The sequence below is a fragment of the Marmota flaviventris genome, chromosome X (genome assembly GCF_047511675.1).
Source record: "Marmota flaviventris isolate mMarFla1 chromosome X, mMarFla1.hap1, whole genome shotgun sequence".
Classification (NCBI taxonomy): domain Eukaryota; kingdom Metazoa; phylum Chordata; class Mammalia; order Rodentia; family Sciuridae; genus Marmota; species Marmota flaviventris.
Genome location: NC_092518.1, coordinates 40706838 through 40726179, shown reverse-complemented (window position 1 = coordinate 40726179; position 19342 = coordinate 40706838). Strand labels below are relative to the sequence as shown.

Sequence of the window (19342 nt, the reverse complement as noted above, 5' to 3'; positions counted from 1 at the left end):
AATCTTCCCCCATGAAAGAACCCACAGGCTGTTTTTTCCCTATTCTATTTTTATTGATTGGTACATTATAATTGTATGATTGTATAATTATAATAGTGGTAGTCAGAAGGTGCTCTTTGTGAATAATTACAGTCTTAAAGACAGTGGTTTTAAGGGGCTTCAGAATCCAGGAAGAGTATTCGGAGGATGTTTGAAGGTGAGTGAAATTTTCTCTAAGGAGGTGGACCCCACACTTAGCAATACAGAATCTATTTAGTAAAGGGGAAAGTTATTGGAATATGCCAAAAGTCACAGCCATGGTTATAAAAGAGAAATGTAGTCCCAAATTTCTCTTTGGGTTGGGCCCAGTAGGTGGGGTGCCTCAGGAAATAAGCTACTAGAGTCAGGAGAGCAGGGGCCTGCCTAGGGGTGGGCAGCTCTACATCCCTACTCTTTCTAGGAGTGGCTAAACCGAGTCAGCCAAGGACTTACCCTTTCATGTAATCCAAAGGCATCAATCATCGATAAGACCCAGCTCACACTGCCATCGCCACCGCAGACCAGAACACGAAAGCGAGCAAAGTTCTTGAACATGCACAGCCTGAAAAGGAAGAGGGGGAAATGGGGTCATTTCACGAACATCTAGGTTTTATATGGGTTTCCTACCATATGTGAGGGCCCAAGGACTGCTGCTTTAGCACCCTGATAAAAGGCATCTGCTTTCTTTCCCTTAGCCACTGCTTCTATGCAGACCTAAGACTACAGACACTTTCCCATAGGCGACCCCAGAGGGGTCAAGTCACACTCTTGCTCTAGAAACCATTAGTAGCCTAGTCAAGCCTTTGTGCTGAGGCCCAGGAAGAATGCCTGGTAGAGTGGCCAGTGGCCTTACAGGAACCAGGACTAAGCAGCTGTAGGTTCCAAAATAGAACAGGCCTGTGTATATATATATACATATATTTTACTACTCAAGGAGAGGGTTTAAAACCCTCCAATCAGCCAATCCCAAATGCTATGGAGTTATATGAGAAAAATAGATCCTTCCTCTCCAGGTACAAGGACCACTTCTAGAAATCTATCCTAATCCAGACTATACAAAGGGAATCCCTTCTATAAACCCAATTATATCCCTTGCCTCATGCTTACCCTGCTTCAGGTCCACCCTTTGATAGGTCAAAGACTTGAGACGGATTAAGGTATTGCTTGAATTTTCGGAGGAATACGACCCCTTGATGATCACCGCTTTTGGAGTTCACGAAGATGAGCAAAGGACATGAACAAGCAGATGACCAATCAAGATTCCAGAAGTCTGAAGATACTACTAGCTGACCTGAAAAATATAAAAGGGAAAAAACTGGTTATTGACATGGAAATGAGATATGAATTAATATCATACTTTGCAATGATTTTTTTTTTTAAAAATCCCATTTCCAGTCTCCTGAGGGGCACAGGGAAAGCCAGGCCACCTGAGGGGGCTTAAAAGTCTCTCTCTTATCTGTTGCTAGGCAAATATTTGCTGAGCAACTATTAATATACCAACCATCATGCTAGATGCTGTCAGGGGTATAGCCCATAACCTCAAGCTTGGGATACAGACCCATACACATGTGCCCATGTAGGAACACAAGAAATTGGTGCCATGACCAAATATTAGTAGATCTCTGTAGAGGAACTGAGAAAAGGAGAAGATTGAAAGCCTAGGAGGGCCAGCACACCGACTGCTCCTCTCTCTGCCCAGGTTAGCTGAATTCTCACAGCAAGAAGATATCAGGAGAGAGAGGGGAGGGAATGGCTGTTGTTTAGCCAGGAGCTAAAGACAGAACATATCAATGTGGAATGAAGCAAAGAGCCTTAATCACTTCTCTAAGGCTCTGGCAGAGCGATCCATGTTATCATACCACTTCCAGGGGAAAACAAGACTATAGGGAAATTTTCTGAACAAGAGAGAGGCTTTTAATAATCCCCAACACTGGAGTTGCCCGTGGAGAAGTGGGGTTATAACAGTCTCAACAGCCAAAGCCTGCCAGCTCTTACTGAGTTTTAAAGCTTGTTGGCAGGGAGACAGGCTGCGAGCAACTGCCCCTCAGGAGAGGGATGCTAGAGAAGTAGCAAGTCCCTGAATGTCTGTGTCCATGGCTTTCCAAGGATGCCAACCCAAATTCACAGGGCTAAAAGCACGTGGCTCACTCCTGAATGGGGTGAGATGTCCCATTTATTGTAACCTGGGTAAAACAGAGCCTGAAGGAAATCTGCTTGAAACAGATTTCATGGCTGTTTTGCATGGAAAAATCTCAGGCTGGTTTCTTCTGTGGGTCATTTCCAATTCACTGGCCAGTAGAGTTTGAAGGCATCCTAAACCACTTACCAGCCATGCACCAAACTTTCAGGGCTTGCTAGAACTCATAGCTCCAAGAGTTGGATATTGTGTCTCCTCAATGAGATAGCTTGAAAGTAGTTCCTTTCCCCAATCAAAATTGGTAACCCTTATTGGCATATTTTAATAAAAGGTAATTTCCTGATATGATGCTTGTGATAACACATTCATTCATTCATTCAACAAATATGTATTGAGAGCGTTCTCTGTGCCTGTCTTTGTTTTATGTTCTGAGAATGCAGTAGATGGAAAAAATAGATACAGTCTCTATTCTTGCAGAAGTCAGGTTTGTTTTAAAAAAATATTTTTACCGTGCCATTGAGAGCTGAAATGTATTAATATTAGGCAGATTCATAATATTAGACATAACCAGGTAATCAACCACACCCACAAAGTTTTGAGTAGGACTGATGTTAACCATGAGGAAGCATCTTGTATCATTTCACAATTTTACTTGACAATTCAGATATGAACATAGAAGGCTGGCTTGTGAACTTTGAAGTCCCCAAAGCTAAAAGAAGAGCTACTGGATGATAGACTCAAGATTAGAATATGACCTCAACAGGTCTATGGGTCAAAATCAACAAATATAAAGGGAGTAAGTATGAAGTTTGGCCTTTAGGCTCAAGGATATACATTTCACTATAACAGGATAATAGGGACTTGGCTTGGCAAGTGTGAAAAGAGCTTAGGGGATTTAATTGACTTTAAGCTCCAGATGAGTCAACAGCCTGAAAGAACCTTTCAAAAATACCCATGCTTCTTTGAGCTGCATTAATAAAACCACAGAATCCTAAGCCAGGGAACCAGTAGTCCCACTCAATTTTTTTCTGTTCACTCCATAGAAGGATACTAAACAGGCATAAGGTTGGCTTAGTTGTTTTTTTTTTCCTTCCTGTACTTTTAAAATCCTCTTTAACAAATGTTAGCATATTCAGCCTCCATAATGTACCCGAGTACAACTATCATTCCCTATTAGCAGAAAACAGATGGCAAATGAGGTACAGAGAGGTTAAGTAACTTTCACGCACATTTAGCCTTCATTATACACCCGAGTAAAACTATCATTTTTTATCAGCAGAAAACAAATAGCAATCAAGGCACAGAGAGGTTAAGTAACTTTTATAGGGCCACACAGCAAATGGTGGAGCATGCTCCAGGTCTAGTAGCATGAGAAGCATCTGGAAACTTTTTATAAATGTGAATTCATGGGTCCCACCCAGGTCTTCTGAAACAAAAACTCCTAGGGTAGTTCAGAAATCTGTGTTTCCAGATGAATGTGACATGTGCTTATACACTATTTTTCCTCTGTATGAATCAGTAATGCATTCTTAAGACACGTCTTATTCTCTAGATTGCTCAGTACTGGGGCTTACATACAGGCAGGATTCTGAAAATGGACTAATGAATTCATTTAACAAGTCTTGACTCTGCATATACCATATCCTCAGGTCTGAGTTAAATGGTAGGGGTTCAGAGAGTTCATAGTCTGGGCTAGGAGACAGACTAGGTATTCAAGTGTTCAAGAAGATGATGAAATTAGTTGTATGCTCCTTAGGATTATGCTTGTAGATACCTAGGCCCTTTACATATTATCATTTTATCCTCACAATTAAAAGCTTTATTCTCAGGGTTGGGGTTGTGGCTCAGTGGCAGAGCACTTGCCTAGCATGTGTGAGGGTTAGGGTTAGATTCTCAGCACTGAATATAAATAAATAAATTAATTAAATAAAATAAAATAAAGGTACATTGACAAGTTAAACAATTTTAAAAAACAGCTTAATTCTCAGTTATATAAGGAGAAGGCAAAGCTCAGAGAATATAAGAATATAATGTGGCTGCATTACTGTAGTATAAAAATATTAAGTCCTTTGGGTATAAACCAAGGAGTGGGATAGCTGGGTCATCTATTCCTTAAAAACAAAAATAGAAGCAAAACAAAAACCCTTGTCCTTTGCCCCTGCTTCCTCTAACATTATCAGACCTCTTGATAGAATACACAAAATTTACTCTTGCTTCATTGATTTCATACTTACCTTCTTCCTGCTTGACTTCCTACAAATAGTTAAACCTTCCAACCCTTTTTTTTGTGTGTGGTGCTGGGGATTGAACCCAGGGCCTTGTGCATGCAAGGCCAGAGCTCTACCACCTGAGTTATATTCCCCAGCCCAACAACCCTTTTTGATCTCCAAGTATCTGTACCATTCTCTTGGCACTTAGCACATATCATATCTTCAATGATTTCATACTTACCTTCTTCCTGCTCGACTTCCTACAAATAGTTAACCCTTCCAACACTATTTTTTCCCAACACTTTTTTTTCAGCCAGTAAGTGACTAAAACTCATGGTTACCTGGCATTCCGCCCCCCCCCCACCCACCTTATACCATACTGCCTCTGTGCCTCATCTATTCTTTATATTATTTTATTTTAAATTTTGTTCTAATTAGTTATACATGACAGTAGAATGCACTTTGATACATCATATGTAGATGGAGTATAATTTCTCATTTTTCTGGTTATACATGATGTAGAATCCCACTGGTCATATAGTTATACATGCACATAAGGTAATAATGTCTGATTCATTCTACTATAATTTCTACCTCCATACCCACCTCCCCTCCCTTCACACCCCTCTATTTAATATAAAGTAACTCTATTCTTCCCTAGCCCTCCCCCCGCATTGTGAATTAGCATCCACATATCAGAGAAAACATTTGACCTTTGATTTTTTGGGGATTGGCTTATTTCACTTAGCATGATATTCTCCAGCTCCATCCATTTACCAGAAAATGCCATTATTTCATTCTTCTTTATGGCTGAGTAATATTCCATTTTGTATATATACCACATTTTTTATCCACCCATCTGTTGAAGAACACCTAGATTGGTTTCATAATTTAGCTATTGTGAAGTAAGATTCTATAAACATCGATGTGGCTGCATCACTATAGTATACCAATTTTAAGTTCTTTGGGTATAAACCAAGGAGTGGGATAGCTGGGTCATCTATTCTTTAAAAACAAATATAGAAGCAAAACAAAACACCCCTCTCCTTTGTCCCTGCTTCCTCTAACATTATCAGACCTCTTGATAGAATACACAAAGTTTACTCTTGCTTCATTGATTTCATACTTACCTTCTTCTTACTCGACTTCCTACAAATAGTTAACCCTTCCAACACTTTTTTTGGTGGTGCTTGGGATTGAACCCAGGGCCTTGTGCATGCAAGGCTAGAGCTCTACCACCTGAGTTTTATTATATCCCCAGCCCAACAACCCTTTTTGATCTCCAAGTATCTGTACCATTCCCTTGGCACTTAGCACATATAATATCTTCATTTCATACTTACCTTCTTTCTGCTCAACTTCCTAAAAATAGTTAACCCTTCCAACCCTTTTTGTGTGTGTGTGGTGCTGGGGATCGAACTCAGGGCCTTGTGATGCAAGGCCAGAGCTCTACCAACTGAGTTATATCCCCAGCCCAATGACACTTTTTTATCTCCAAGTACCTCTACCATTCCCTTGGCACTTAGCACATATCATATTGAATTGTTAATTTGTTGTATTACATCCTCAATTCACAGTAATCACTTGGTCTGGCAATGCTTGTGTCTTAGGTCTCTCTTTAGCTTTCAAGTAACTTGTGAATAGAGCTCTCAATGAAACACTATTATCTGGGAATTGACAAAGCTTCAATGAAGTATTGGAGCAACGATCATGATAGTTTCATATTTAAGAACAACCCTGGTATTAATGTTCAATTTAAAAGTAACATAATCCAGGAGTTGGTATGTTACTTTTAAACTTCTTTAACTATCCATACCCATACAAAGCCATTTCATCAATTATCTAGTATTTGGAAATTATGAAAAGGCTGCAAGCAATTTGATCAGTCAGAAAGAATGATGACATAGGCTACAGAGAACATCTCCACATACATATACACCAGGCAGACCATAATCCCCCACCCCAAAGTTTCAAAGGGAACCACAAACTGCCCATGCACCCACACTCTCCTATTGCCCTCAAATACTTGACTCATTGAGGAGAACAATTCATCCCATCCCTTCTTCCCAGCATGCATATTCCCTCCCTCCCGGGGATATTCCAGAAATTATGGTTTAGGTACTCACCGTCGCCCTTTGGGTCGCTAAGGGCGGTTGGGGGGACTACGAGCGAGCGATGAGCCCCCAGGAAACATTCCTTGGAAAACCGTCTCTGACAGTCATTGTGCACCTGAAACGATAAGAACACAGCAAAGAAAAAAAAAAAGAGAGAGATAGAGAAAAAAAAAGGATAGGGGAGAGAAAAGAAAACCTTGATCAGCGTTCGGTTCCAATATCAAAAATTGTACCCTTAATATTCTAATCTCCCTTTCTGAAATTTGGTGCCATATACAGACCCCTAACTCCCTGGCCATCCCCACCCCACACTGACTTCCCCCCACGTACCTATTCTTCCCAGGTTTCTGATTTCTACAAGGACTACTTCCTGGACAATTTTTAGGGGACATGAATCTGACCTGGTTATTCAAAAGCAAGTCAAAGAGGCAGAGGACAGAGTCTTTTATTACTTTTTAATACTGGGGATTGAACCCAGGGGTGCTTAACCACTGAGCCTTTTAAAAATATTTTATTTTGAGACAGGGTCTCATTGAGTTACATAGGGCCTCACTAAATTGCTGAGGCTGGCTTTGAACTCATGATCCTCCTGCCTCAGCCTCCCAAGCTGCTGGGATTAAAGGTGTGTGCCACCACTCCTGGCACAGACAGTCTTTAGAGAAGAACACCATACTTCAATTTCTACTTAGAAAATTCAGTTTAAGAAAAGCATCTAAAAGGCTGGAAAATCAAGACCAGGATCTCTCCATCTCAGCCTTATTGATATTTTAGGCCAGATAATTGTTTGCATTGTAGGACCTTTAGCATAATCCTAGGCCTCTCTAACTACTAGATTCCAGTAACATGCCCATCTTGAGTTTTTTAACAATCAAAAGTGTCTCAAATGGCTCTGGGGCATTGCAAAATTGATCACAGTTGATGATCATTGGTATAGAGACGTAGAAGTACAACAGTTAAAAAAAATATGGTTTTTGCAGAATTATGTAGGAACCAAGACTCTTTTGTTTTCTGGCTGCATGACTTTGGGCAAATCATTTTACCTTTCTGAACCTCACTTTTCCTCATTCATAAAATGGATACAATGAGGCCTAGTTCAAATTGTATTAAGTGAGATTATGTATATAAAACATTCAATACATGGTGGTGATACCAATTTGTTAATATTATCAACTATTATTTACTTGCAAAGATTATAAGTTCCTAGGAAATACTCAATGAGGAAAAGAGAAGGTTTCTTAAAGATAAGCTCAGAATTCTTTTTTTTTTTTTTTTTTTTTTTTTTTGGTACTGGGGATTGAACTCAGGAGCGCACGACCACTGATCCACATCCCCAGCCCTATTTTCTATTTTATTTAGAGACAGGATCTCACTGAGTTGCTTAGAGCCTCGCTTTTGCTGAGGCTGGCTCACAATCCTCCTGCCTCAACCTCCTGAGCCGCTTGTATTACAGACGTGTTCCACCAAGACCGGCTCAGAATTTATTTTTTTTATTTGACCATACTGCCATTAAAAAATTCAGCTTTTCCCATATGTTAGAAGGTCCGACCAATTAATAACCATCAGATATGAGCCTTTTAAATGTTTCCCAAAGACTACCTAGCCAGAGGGACAGATTACTGAGCTCTATACTATGGAATCGAATCTGTATAATATTTTGGGCTTAGTAACTCTGATAGTTCTATCTATGTATAGGCACCATTGAGCTCCACCCACCCCTTTCTAGAACTAAAGTATATCAAAGAGATGAATAGAGTCTTACCGTAGAATTGCACCAGAGACACCGGAAATCTTGGAGACGGTGCTGACTGCCACAGCTCTCGTGACAAACGGCACACTGAGAGCTGACGGGAATGTTTCCTTCTACCCACTGATGAGGCATGATTTGCTGAAGGGGGAAAAGAGAAAAGAGGCAGAGGTTAGTGATATCAGGAATAAAGGACTAGCTGGAATAATTTTAGTATGCTATGAAGGATCTTAGGTAAAAGCCCCAAATTATTCATAATCCTACCTTCCCTGCTCTAATTCTAGTGACCAGTAACAGGTGGAAGTGCATGTGGGGTGGGGGGCAGGGGATTTCATTCTTTGAGATTGATTGGAAAGCAAGCTTGGGGAAGAGGTCTACTTTCCTTATCTGGCAACAGGAAAAAATCTTCCTAACCCCCATGTATCATGACTGAAGGGGATATAATAGAGGCATATCTGGTACTTACTATTTCATCAGCAGGTAGGAGAAGATCATCAGTAATGGACAAGGTATTCCATTTACAGTCTTTGCTCGCTCTTAAAGCACATAACTTATGAGATTTCACTTTGCACACTGTGAGAAGAGAGGGAAAAAAAGAAGATGAGTGTGAGTCTTGTGCCAATGAAGATTCTAATTCCCTTCCCTAAGCTACTCAGCAAATTCAAACTCAGATGCATTCTAAATTGTTATGACCCACTGCCAAAAGTCTATTTCTAACATGAATCAGTTCCTCTTGCTTCTTACCAGCTCAACTTTCTACTTATTCAACTTGAATGGAAATTAATGGTAAGAAGGAGTTGATTTCTTTCCTACTCTCGTGACCATTAAGTTCCAGCCCCCCATTCCCAATTTTTCCTTTTCATCCACGAGAATTCCCTTTCAGGCTAGTTTCCTCCCTTCTTCTTTCCTTAACCTTACCCTTATCCCAGAGTGAATGATCTAGAGCTAGTCAGGGATATTAAAGCCACCTGAGCTCCTTTACCCCTGTCTCCACCCACTGAGTTCCATTTTCAAAAAGAATAAAGAAGGTACCTTCACAGATGATGGCATCTCTCGATAAGGCAGGAATGCTTTCTCGACAAACATTGCAGTGCTGAGTCCGGGAACTGTGGCTGGAATACCAGTAGTGCATTCCGACGAGGAAAGGGTTGTTTTCTGCGGCAGGTATCTAAAAGAAATCAAAGAGAAAAGAGAATGGAGGGTTAATCACAGAGAACTATTAGGAAAGGCTAGAAAATCTGCTGCTAGGATTCAATGGTCTGCTATATAGGTGTCTGAGCATGCAAAGGAGAAGACTGAAAATTGGAGCCAATACCTGTTTGTTTTTTGTTTTGTTTTGCTAATGATTTAAAAAGGGGAGAAAGAATAGAGGGCAGATCCTGAACTAAGAGCAATGTTCTTTAGAATGCTTGGCCAACTGCTGTATCAGTTTAGTCCAAGCAAGATTTGCTGTTAGCCTTGGCCTTGGTTCTCTTTAAGTCGACAGCAAAAAGGAGATGGTGAGTTAGAAATTCAGAGATAGTAAAGTGCTCTGCCCCGGGAAGGAAGAAAGAAGGCAGAGCTCTGCCTCTGGACTAAGGAATACTTGTCAGACTTCACCTACTTCCTGGAAGAAGGGCAGTTACTCCCCTTCCTGACCCTACTGATACCAGGTGAGCAGAGCATTGCTTTACCTGGACAACAGTTAAAGGAATTTAACTCCTTATCTCAGCAACTTTTGCTCAAGCATGTTTTTCTGAATAGCAAGCTCAGACTGCCTATAGCAGTTTCCTGGTTAATAGACTCAATTCACTCAATAACCCACTAAACAAATATCTACCACTTGCTATATGCTTGACACTGCTTAATATATTTGGGATATAGTGATGCACAAGACAAAGTCCCTGCCCTCATGAAGTGACATTCTGTTTGGTGTTCTCTTACATGATAATGACTCTGACATTATTGTTCATCTGCTTATGAATACTGCAGTTCTGTATCACAGCCTGACTCTCATGACTGTGGGGAAGGCACCAGATATACCACTGACAGTTTGGGTGTTGAAAGGAAGGAAGGGGTGGCACTGAAAACCCCCAACTTTGTTTTTTCTATATTTTCAAAGGACTTTTCCACTTTTTCTATAATTCCTGTGATTAGAAAATCCTCTCAATTTCTCCTCTCTGCCTTCCTCTAGAGTTTAGACATAGGCACACACACACATAGCATTTTATACTTGGCATGACAATGGATTGGGTATGTAAACGGATGACAAGACTTTTTAAATAATTGTGTACTTTCCCTGATATCATCTGATTGTGATCCATTAGAGGGAGAGCAATTGAGGGCTCTGCCACCTTAAGTGTTCAACCTTTATCAATTTATAGGAATTAGTTACTCAAGACAGAACTTGCATACAGCACTCTCTGTCTGGTCCCTTCCTCTCTATCTCTATCAGCCTGCAGACTATAGGCTAAACCACTACTGGATTGACTTGGAAGGTTCTAGAAGAAAAAGTTAATTTGATGAGCTAAAGGCTCATGAGTAATGGTCCAGAATTTCTTTGTGATAGGAATGTTTATTGTATATTGAGGACCTGGAAAACTCTAGGAAGATCAAATTAGAAAATGAAGAGTCCCAAGAAAGTGGCATAGTCTTGGCTTTGGTACTCTTAGCTCTCAGTATCTTTCTATTCCTCAAGCCACTCGACTGTAACTCTACAACACCTTCCCTCCTCCAATAATTATAAGAATTCTACAATGTGTTATATAAAATACTAGGAATTGGGTCTACAAAGATGAAAAAGCCACAGTTATGGCCCTCAAGAAGCTCTTAATTTACCAAAGAAGAGAAACTCTAAAATAAATCATTTCAGTATACAGTAACAAGTGAAAATCTTTAATATGCAAGGTTCTACAGGACATCAAATGGAAGAAATGCAAAACTCTGCCAATATAGAATACTGAATTCAATGGCCCAATTGGCTACAGAATTAAAAGGAATATATTAAGTGACAATTACTTAGGTTTAGCAGTTAAGGAGATGGAATTGATATTCCTTTGTATAAGGAAGCTGTGATGCATCTAACCTTGGAAAAGTATGTGTGATGGGTTGAATTGTGTGCTCCCTCCAAATATGTTCAAGTCCTAACCTCATACCTGTGAATGTGAAATTCACAATATTATTTGGAAATAGGTTCTTTACAGATGTGATCAAGCTAAGATGCACTCATGCTGGATTCAAGTGGGCCCTAATCTAATGACTGATGTCCTTATAAGAGGGAAGTATGGGTACAGGCATGCAAGGACATAAAAGGGAACACTTTGTAAAGATAGGTAGTACACAGATACGGGGTAGAACACCATGTGACAACAGAGGCAGAGATTACAGTGATGGATCTCCAAGACAAGAAATGCCAGGTTTTGCAATCATCAGAAGATAGGAACAGGTAAAGAAGAATCCTCCCCTAGAGCCTTCAGAGAGACTATGGTCCTGTCAACAACTTGAATTTAGACTTCAAGACTCCAGAAACTTGACAGAATAAGTTGCTATGTTTTAATTCACCCAGTTTGTGGTTGTTACAGCAGTCCTATAAAATTAATATAGATTTTGATACTGGCATATGGGAGCTTTTATAACAAATACCTAAAAATATGGAAGTGACTTTGGAATTGTGTAATGCATAAAGACTGTAAGAATCTCAAGGCACATGATTTATAAACCCTGGATTGCCTAAAATAGAATATTGCTAGAAACATGAACATTTTTTAAAATATATTTTTAGTTGTCAATGGACTTTATTTTATTTATTGATACGTGGTGATAAGAATTGAACCCAGTGCCTCACACATGGTAGGCAAGGGTTCTGCCACTGAGCCACAGCCTCAGCCCTAGAAACATGAACATTAAAGGTGCTTTTGGTGAGGTCTCAGACAGAAATGAGAACCAGAGAGGATTGGAAGAAAGGCAATGCTTTTTATGGAGTGACAGAGAACTGACTGAATTCCATTATACTGTTGGGTAGAGTATAAAATATGTAAATTATAACTTGGATATTTAGCTAAGGAGATATCCAAGCAAAGTAGGGAAGGTGTACCTTGGTTTCTATTTGCTGTTTAGTGTAAAATTTAAGAGGAAAGAGATACATTGAGAAAGGTACTTGTGTTAGTCTGCTCAGGTTTTCATAACAAAATATCATAGACTGAGTGGTTTAAACAACATAAATCTATTTTCTCACATTTTAGACTTGAGTAGTCCAAGAGCAAAGTGTCAACCCATTTGGTTCCTGGTGAAGACTTTCTTCCTGGCCACTTTCTCACTGACTGCTCACATGGCCTTTCTTTAATGCATGTTTGTAGAGAAATAGAGATCTCTTCTCCTCTTCATGTGAGGCCTACAGTCCTATTGGATTAGGCCCCCACCCTTATGATTCCATTTAAATTTAATTCCTTCCTAAAATTCCTATCTCCAAATATAGTCACAATGGGAGCTGGGGTTTCAATATAAGAATTTGGGGAAGGGCTGGGGCTATAGCTCAGTGGTAGAGCACTTGCCTAGCATGTGTGAGGCACTGGGTTCAATCCTCAGTGCCACATAAAAATAAATAGATAAGTAAATAAATAAAGGTATTGTGTCCATTTACAACTAAAAAATATTTTAAACAAAAGGAATTTAGGGAGACAATTCAGTCCATAACAGAACTATTAAATGAAAAGTCACCAGAACTTAAATATTTGTAAATTAACATTCTATCCTTATTCCAAATCAGAAGAAAGTGTGCTCTGGAGAGAATATCAACCATAGATATTTTCTCTAGAAAGATTAGGTGTGGAACACATGGCTCCAACCAACTGTCTCAGCAGGATCGCTCTTACCTTAGACCAAAAAGAACAGAGAACTAAATTAAGGAAGATTGTCAGACTTCTGAGACTATATAGCATAAAACAGACTGATAAAGCTACTCATCTCTGAATGTGTGTTATCCTTCAGGAAAGTGACTTCAAGGGATGGCTTAGAGTCTAGAAAGACTGCTGAGAGAGGCTCAAGGGCCAGAATTGCTGCTGTTGCCAACACAGGACTATGAGCCTATAGGGCAGGGCAACTGCCTCTTTGGTTCCAACGAGTAGGGTTCCCTTCTGAGTTCCAGAAGGTTCAGCTACTTCCTTGGTTACAAAGAGAGAATGCCACTCAGGTGCCTGAGATGGTAGAGCCAGGAGACAGAACATAAAGGCACAGATAATTATTCTCAAGCCTGGAAATCTAATGAAATTGTCTTTCTGGGTTGCCAACTTTCTCCAAACCAGTACCTTTTGTTCCTTCTGGTTATTTTTTTTTTCCATTTTAGAATGAGAATGTCTATCCTGCGTCATTCTCCACATTGTAATTTAGAAGCAGATATGTTGTTTTCTGTTTCATAGTTCCACAGGTGGAGAAGAATTTTGCCCCAGGAAAGACTATACCCAGAGTTTCACTCATGCCTGCTTTAGATTACTCAGAAGATGAGAGTTTGGAATTTGAGTTAATTATAGAACGGGTTAAGGCTTTTGAAGATGTTTTGATGTGGTAAATGCATTTTGTGTGTTAGAAAGGTGAACTAAGTAGTTAGAATTGTGTTTCCCCAAAAAGTCCTAACCTCTGGTATCTGTGAAGATAGTCTTACTTTGCAATGGAGAAATAGAGTCCTTTAGGATGTAGTCAATTTAAGAGAAGGCCATACTGGATAAAGAACAAAATCAGCATATTACAGGAATACAGGCATACCAATGTTAATAGAGGTACAGTTCACAATAGTCAAATTATGGAACAAGCCCAGGTGCTTTTCAATAGATGAATGGATAAAAACTGTGGTATATATACAGAATGGAGTTTTACTCAGATGTAAAGAATTAAATTATGGCATGTGCTGATAAATGGATGGCACTGGAGAATATCATGGTAAGTGAAATAAGCCTGGCTCAGAAAATCAGGGTTGAATGTTTTCTCTAATATGTGAAAGAGAGAGAGAAAAAGAAAGGAATAAAAAGTGTGTAGGGGGGTCTCACTAAAATACAGGGAAACCAATAGAGTAAAGGAAGGTAATCAAGAGGGAGGGAAGAGGGAAGGGCATGGAAACATACTATGGACTGAAATCTATCAAATTATGCTATGTTCATGTATGAGCACATCATGATGAATCTGTTTATATATTTAATTATAATGCACTACACTAATTGAAATGATAATAATAATGGAAGGGAAATCAGTAAAGTAGAACAAGCAGATCAGTGAGAGGGAGGAGAGGAGGGAATGGAAGGGACTGGGAAATGAGATTGATCAAACTATGTTATGTGAATGTATGAACATGGCATGATCAATCCCACTATTATGTATAATTATAATGCACCAGTAAAAATGTTTAAAAATATAAGGCCATACTGGATTGGAGTGAGTTACTATCCAATGACTGGTATCCTTATAAGAAGAGGGAAATTTGAATACAGAATATGCAGAAAGAAGAACAACTTGTAAAGGCACAGAGCAAATAGACACAGGGAAGAGTACTATGTGATGATGGAGGCAGAGATTGGAGTGATGTATCTGCAAGCTAGAGAACACCAAGGATTGTCAGCAACCACTAGAATCTAGGAAGAGGCAAAGAAAGCTCCTTCTCCAAAGCCTTCAGAGAGATTATGGCTTCACTGACACTTTGATTTCAGATATCTGGCTTCCAGGACTGTGAGAGATTAAATTTCTTTTTTTTAAGCCACAAAGGTTGTGGTAATTTATTACAGCAGCCCTAACTAACTGTCACAGCCATGTCATTACAGGTCTTTTTTATTTGCTGATGCAGATTTCATACTCCATTTTGAAGACAGAGTCAATCTGTAGCATGTACACAACCTACCAATTTCTAAATGCTAGAAAAGTAGGTTTAATTAAAGCTTTTAGTGTGCAGTTATGTTTTTAAAATTTTATCACCTCTAAAATACTTAGGTGAATACATTCATTCACCAATACATTCATCGCTCCAGATTCTTCACTTGCAATGGACTGAATTTGCAACTCCCTTGATACATATGATGAAATCCTAACCTTCAATGTCATGGTTTTAGAAGGTGCGGGCTTTGGGAAGTGATTAGGTTGTGAGGGTGGGTCCCTGATAAATAGTATTAGTGCCTTTATTACAGACCCAGAATGCTTGTCTCACTGCTTTTTCTGTCACAGAAGATGGCTTTCTATGAACTGGAAAGAGGGTCTTCATCAGGCACTGAATCTGCCAGTGCCTTGATTTTGAATCCCCCAGCTTCCAGAAGTGTGAGATATAAATGTTTATTGTTTAACACACCCAGTCTGTAGTATTTCATTATAGCAGCCCAAAATGACTCAGACAGGAATCATTACCATGAAGTGGGGCTACTGCTGGAGCAAATAAATAAAAGTGAAGAAATGGCTTTGGAAGTGAGTTATGGGAAGAATTTGGAAGAGTTTTAAGGTACATGCTAGAAAAAGCCTAGATTGTGGTGAAGGGAATTTTAAAGGTAATTCTGACAAAAGCTCAGAAAGAAAAGAAGGAGGGTAATAGAGAAAGCTTCTATCTTCTTAGAGAATACCTAAGTAACCATGAACAGAAAACTGGTAAAAATATGGACAGCCATTTTGATGAAGTCTCAATGCAAATAAGGAATATACTATTGGACAATGAAGAAAAAGTCATTCTTTTTATAAAGGGGCAAAAAACGTAGCTGAATTTATTTGTGTTTTGGTATTTTGTGGAAGGTAGAGGTTGTGAGTGATGAAACTGAAGTTTTAATTGAGGAGGTTTGGTTCCTTCTGCTCATAATAAAATTTGAGAGAAGGACTGATGTCAGCAAGATGGCAGAATAGGAGTTCTCCAGCTTTAATCTCTACCTACCAAAGTCCAAGTAATAACTACTCTCAGGCAAGAGTAGCATTTTGAATATCCCAGAACTCAGAAGTGAGGCTGAGACACTCCCATTTGGACTGCAGAACTAAGAAAAGCTGTGATTAGAGTACTACGAATGTTTCTCTTTACTGCACCATCCCTCCTTCCAGGTGGCACAGTACCACATACAGAAACTTCCCCTGGACTCAGTTTCTACAGTGGGAAAAGAGCTGAAAGTGGACAATAAACTTCCCCATCATTCTGGGGGTTCTGCAGAATGTTTATTCCTGTTTTGTCCCCTGGGAAGCAATGGGACTACCGACAGGACCTGAGCACCTGGGGTCAGTTAGAAATAAAGAAGAGGAATGGGGTTCACAGTGCACAGTGTGCAGACCTTGGTGGTTGTTCTGCATTTTTGCCAATGGAGGTACCATACCAGAGAAACTAACCAATGGTCACACGGAAGGAAACACAGGCCACATTTCTTCTAGGCTCAAATCCTTACCCGGCTTCCCCACACAGCTCAGGTGCTATTAACTATTCCCCTGGGTGGAGAGGCAAGTGAAGGTCAGTGATTACCCACTGAAGGAGCAGCTGGCCCCACCCAACCCTACCATTGGGAAGGTGATCCAACTAAGTTCAGCTGTTCACATTAAGTCTTTCCCAGACCTGGAAGCAACTCAGGCCAGTGATTACTTAGAGGGAGCATCTGGCCCTACCCAATTTTAGAGCTGTGACTCTTCCAAACCCTCGTGCTTTGCATAAGTTTGCCTTGGGTCTGGAGGCAAGCCCAAACCCATACATTTATATAAAGACCAGCTTCAGGTCCTGCCCACCCTGTGGGGTTGAGCAACAACTTCAGGGACCTCACTTAGGCTTAGAGCCCATCACACAGCCCTGCCCAAATACAGAGTTCAACAACAGTACTGTTCAGCCAAGGAAAACAACCTGCAACCCTGCCCAATCAGAGGTGATTAGAGCCTAGCTAGCAGCTCCATCTAATGACAGAGTCCCCTCAGGGTCTCACCAGCCCATGGAACACAACCAGCAATACCACTCCACTCAGGAGCATAGGAAATAACACGCTCAAGCTACAGAACCCAACACGAAGATCTGCCTGTGCAGGGTTGCTACCAGATTGCCCATCTTGAATCCTAAGCTAAACTAAACAGGAAAAGCCTGTCACTGCCAAAGAATACTTGCAAAGGCTAGAAGAGGTGACCATCTCCTCAAATGAGCAGCCATGTAAGGATACAAGTATTATGAAAAATCAGGGAAATGTGATACAACTAAAATAAATGAATAAAGCCCAAGTGATAGAACCAGAAGAAATATAAATCTATGAAATGACTGAAAAATAATTCAGAATAATCCTTTTAGAGAAGCTTGTGGAGGTATAAGAAAATACATATAGAAAATTAAAAGCAATTTGGAAAATAATTCATGAACAAAATGAGAATTTTGACAAATAAATAGAAATAATAAAAACAGAAATCATATATATATATATATATATATATATATATATATATATATATATATAGAATAACCTAACTGAAAAAATCAATAGAAAGCTTCAACAGTAAACTTGGTCAAGAAGGAAAATGCAGAATGTTTATTCCTGTTTTGTCCCCTGGGATCAGTAATCTTTAAGACAGAACATTTGAAACTATCAAATCAGAAGAGAAAAAAGAATGAAAAAAGAACCAATTAGAATTATGTGACACTGGTGGTGCATGCTTGTAGTCCCAGCAGCTTGGGAGGCTGAGGCATAAGGATCTCGAGTTCAAAGCCAGCCTTAGCAAAAGTGAGGTGCTAAGCAACTCAATGAGACGCTGTCTCTAAATAAAATTCAAAATAGGATTGGGGATGTGGCTCAGTGGTCGAGTGCCCCTGAGTTCAATCCCTGGTACCCCCCAAAAAGAAAAAATAATTTTGTGATACCATCAAGTGAACTGAAATTTGCATAACTGAAGGAAAAGAGAGAGAAAAAGACCTAGAAAATATATTCAAGGAAGTGATGGCTAAAAATACCCCCAATCTGGGGAGAGATGGCAATATTTGAATATAGAAAACTCAATGGTCTCCAATTAAATTTGACCTAAAAGGGAGTTTATTAAGACACATGAGAATACAATTATCAAAAATCAGGGATAGTTAGGTGCAGTGGTGCATGCCTATGACCCAGTGGCTCAGGAGGCTGATACAGGAGGATTGTTGAATTCAAAGCCAGCCTCAGCAACTTAGTGAAGCCCAAAGTAATTCAGTGAGACCCTATCTCTAAATAAAACATAAAAAGGGTTGGGGATGTGACTCAGTCGTTAAGTGAACTTTTGTTGAATCCCTGGCACCAAAAAAAAAAAAAAAAAAAAAAATCAGGGATAAAGAAGAATACTGAGAGCAGCAAGATATATGAAACATTTAATATCCCCAAATCCCCAATATAGCTTTCAGTGGTTTTCTTAGCAGAAAGTCTAAAGGCCAGGAGAGGATGGGATGGTATATACATATTCAGTGCTGAAGAAAACCTGCCAATTAAGAATACTTTACCCAGCATATTATCCTTCAGAAATGAAGGATAATCAAAAACTTACTCTGAAAAAAACAAAAGCTAAGGGCCTGCTAAATAGCTAAAGAAGTTCTTTTGTCTAGAAAAAAGGCTGCTAGTTAATAAAAATATGAAAATAAAAAGCATAATGGTATTATTAATACATTATCATACTGAGAATTCTCTGATACTGTAAGGATGGTGTGCAAAGAAATTTTATCCCTTACTACAAGAGTTAAAAGACAAAACTATTAAAAACAACTATAGAGAAGATGAGATGGTAGATTAGATGAAGAGTTCATCAGCAACAAACAGACTTAAAAGCAAGAAGTCTGCTCCTCTGTGAGGCGGGTAGCTAAGGGAACCCACCAAATTCAATACTGGGTGATAAAAGAAACCATAGAGATACAGAAAGTTGGGAATTTTGAACATAATATAGGACATCACATCAGTCGCTGAGGGGAGGGGAGGGGAGTGCAGGCAGAGAGAGAGAGAGAGAGAGAGAGAGAGAGAGAGAGGAAAGTGCAACAGAAAAAGGAGAAAAAAATGAGATGGTAGATTAGAACCTGTGCAATAAAGGTTTGTGGGAACCTGTGCAATAAAGAGGAGACTAATCCTAATGGACACAGAGATCGTGGGAGCAGTTGTTTAGTAAGAAGCAAAGAAAATCCTCTGCCTGTGAATGGATAGTTCCACATTAACCAGGGTTTGTT

The 19342-nt window shown here is 39.6% G+C and overlaps 1 protein-coding gene across 1 annotated transcript in view; it reads right to left on the bottom strand.

Moving 5' to 3' along the window:
• Dgkk (diacylglycerol kinase kappa) overlaps nt 1–19342 on the bottom strand; it is a 132450-nt gene that overhangs the window by 45695 nt on the left and 67413 nt on the right. Inside the window, exons 5-10 of the mRNA XM_071606589.1 lie at nt 9256–9391; nt 8690–8796; nt 8239–8364; nt 6492–6594; nt 1126–1309; nt 472–580 (exon numbers count right to left, since the gene is read on the bottom strand). Coding sequence (XP_071462690.1) covers nt 472–580; nt 1126–1309; nt 6492–6594; nt 8239–8364; nt 8690–8796; nt 9256–9391 — 765 coding nt within the window. The remainder of the gene's footprint in view (nt 1–471; nt 581–1125; nt 1310–6491; nt 6595–8238; nt 8365–8689; nt 8797–9255; nt 9392–19342) is intronic.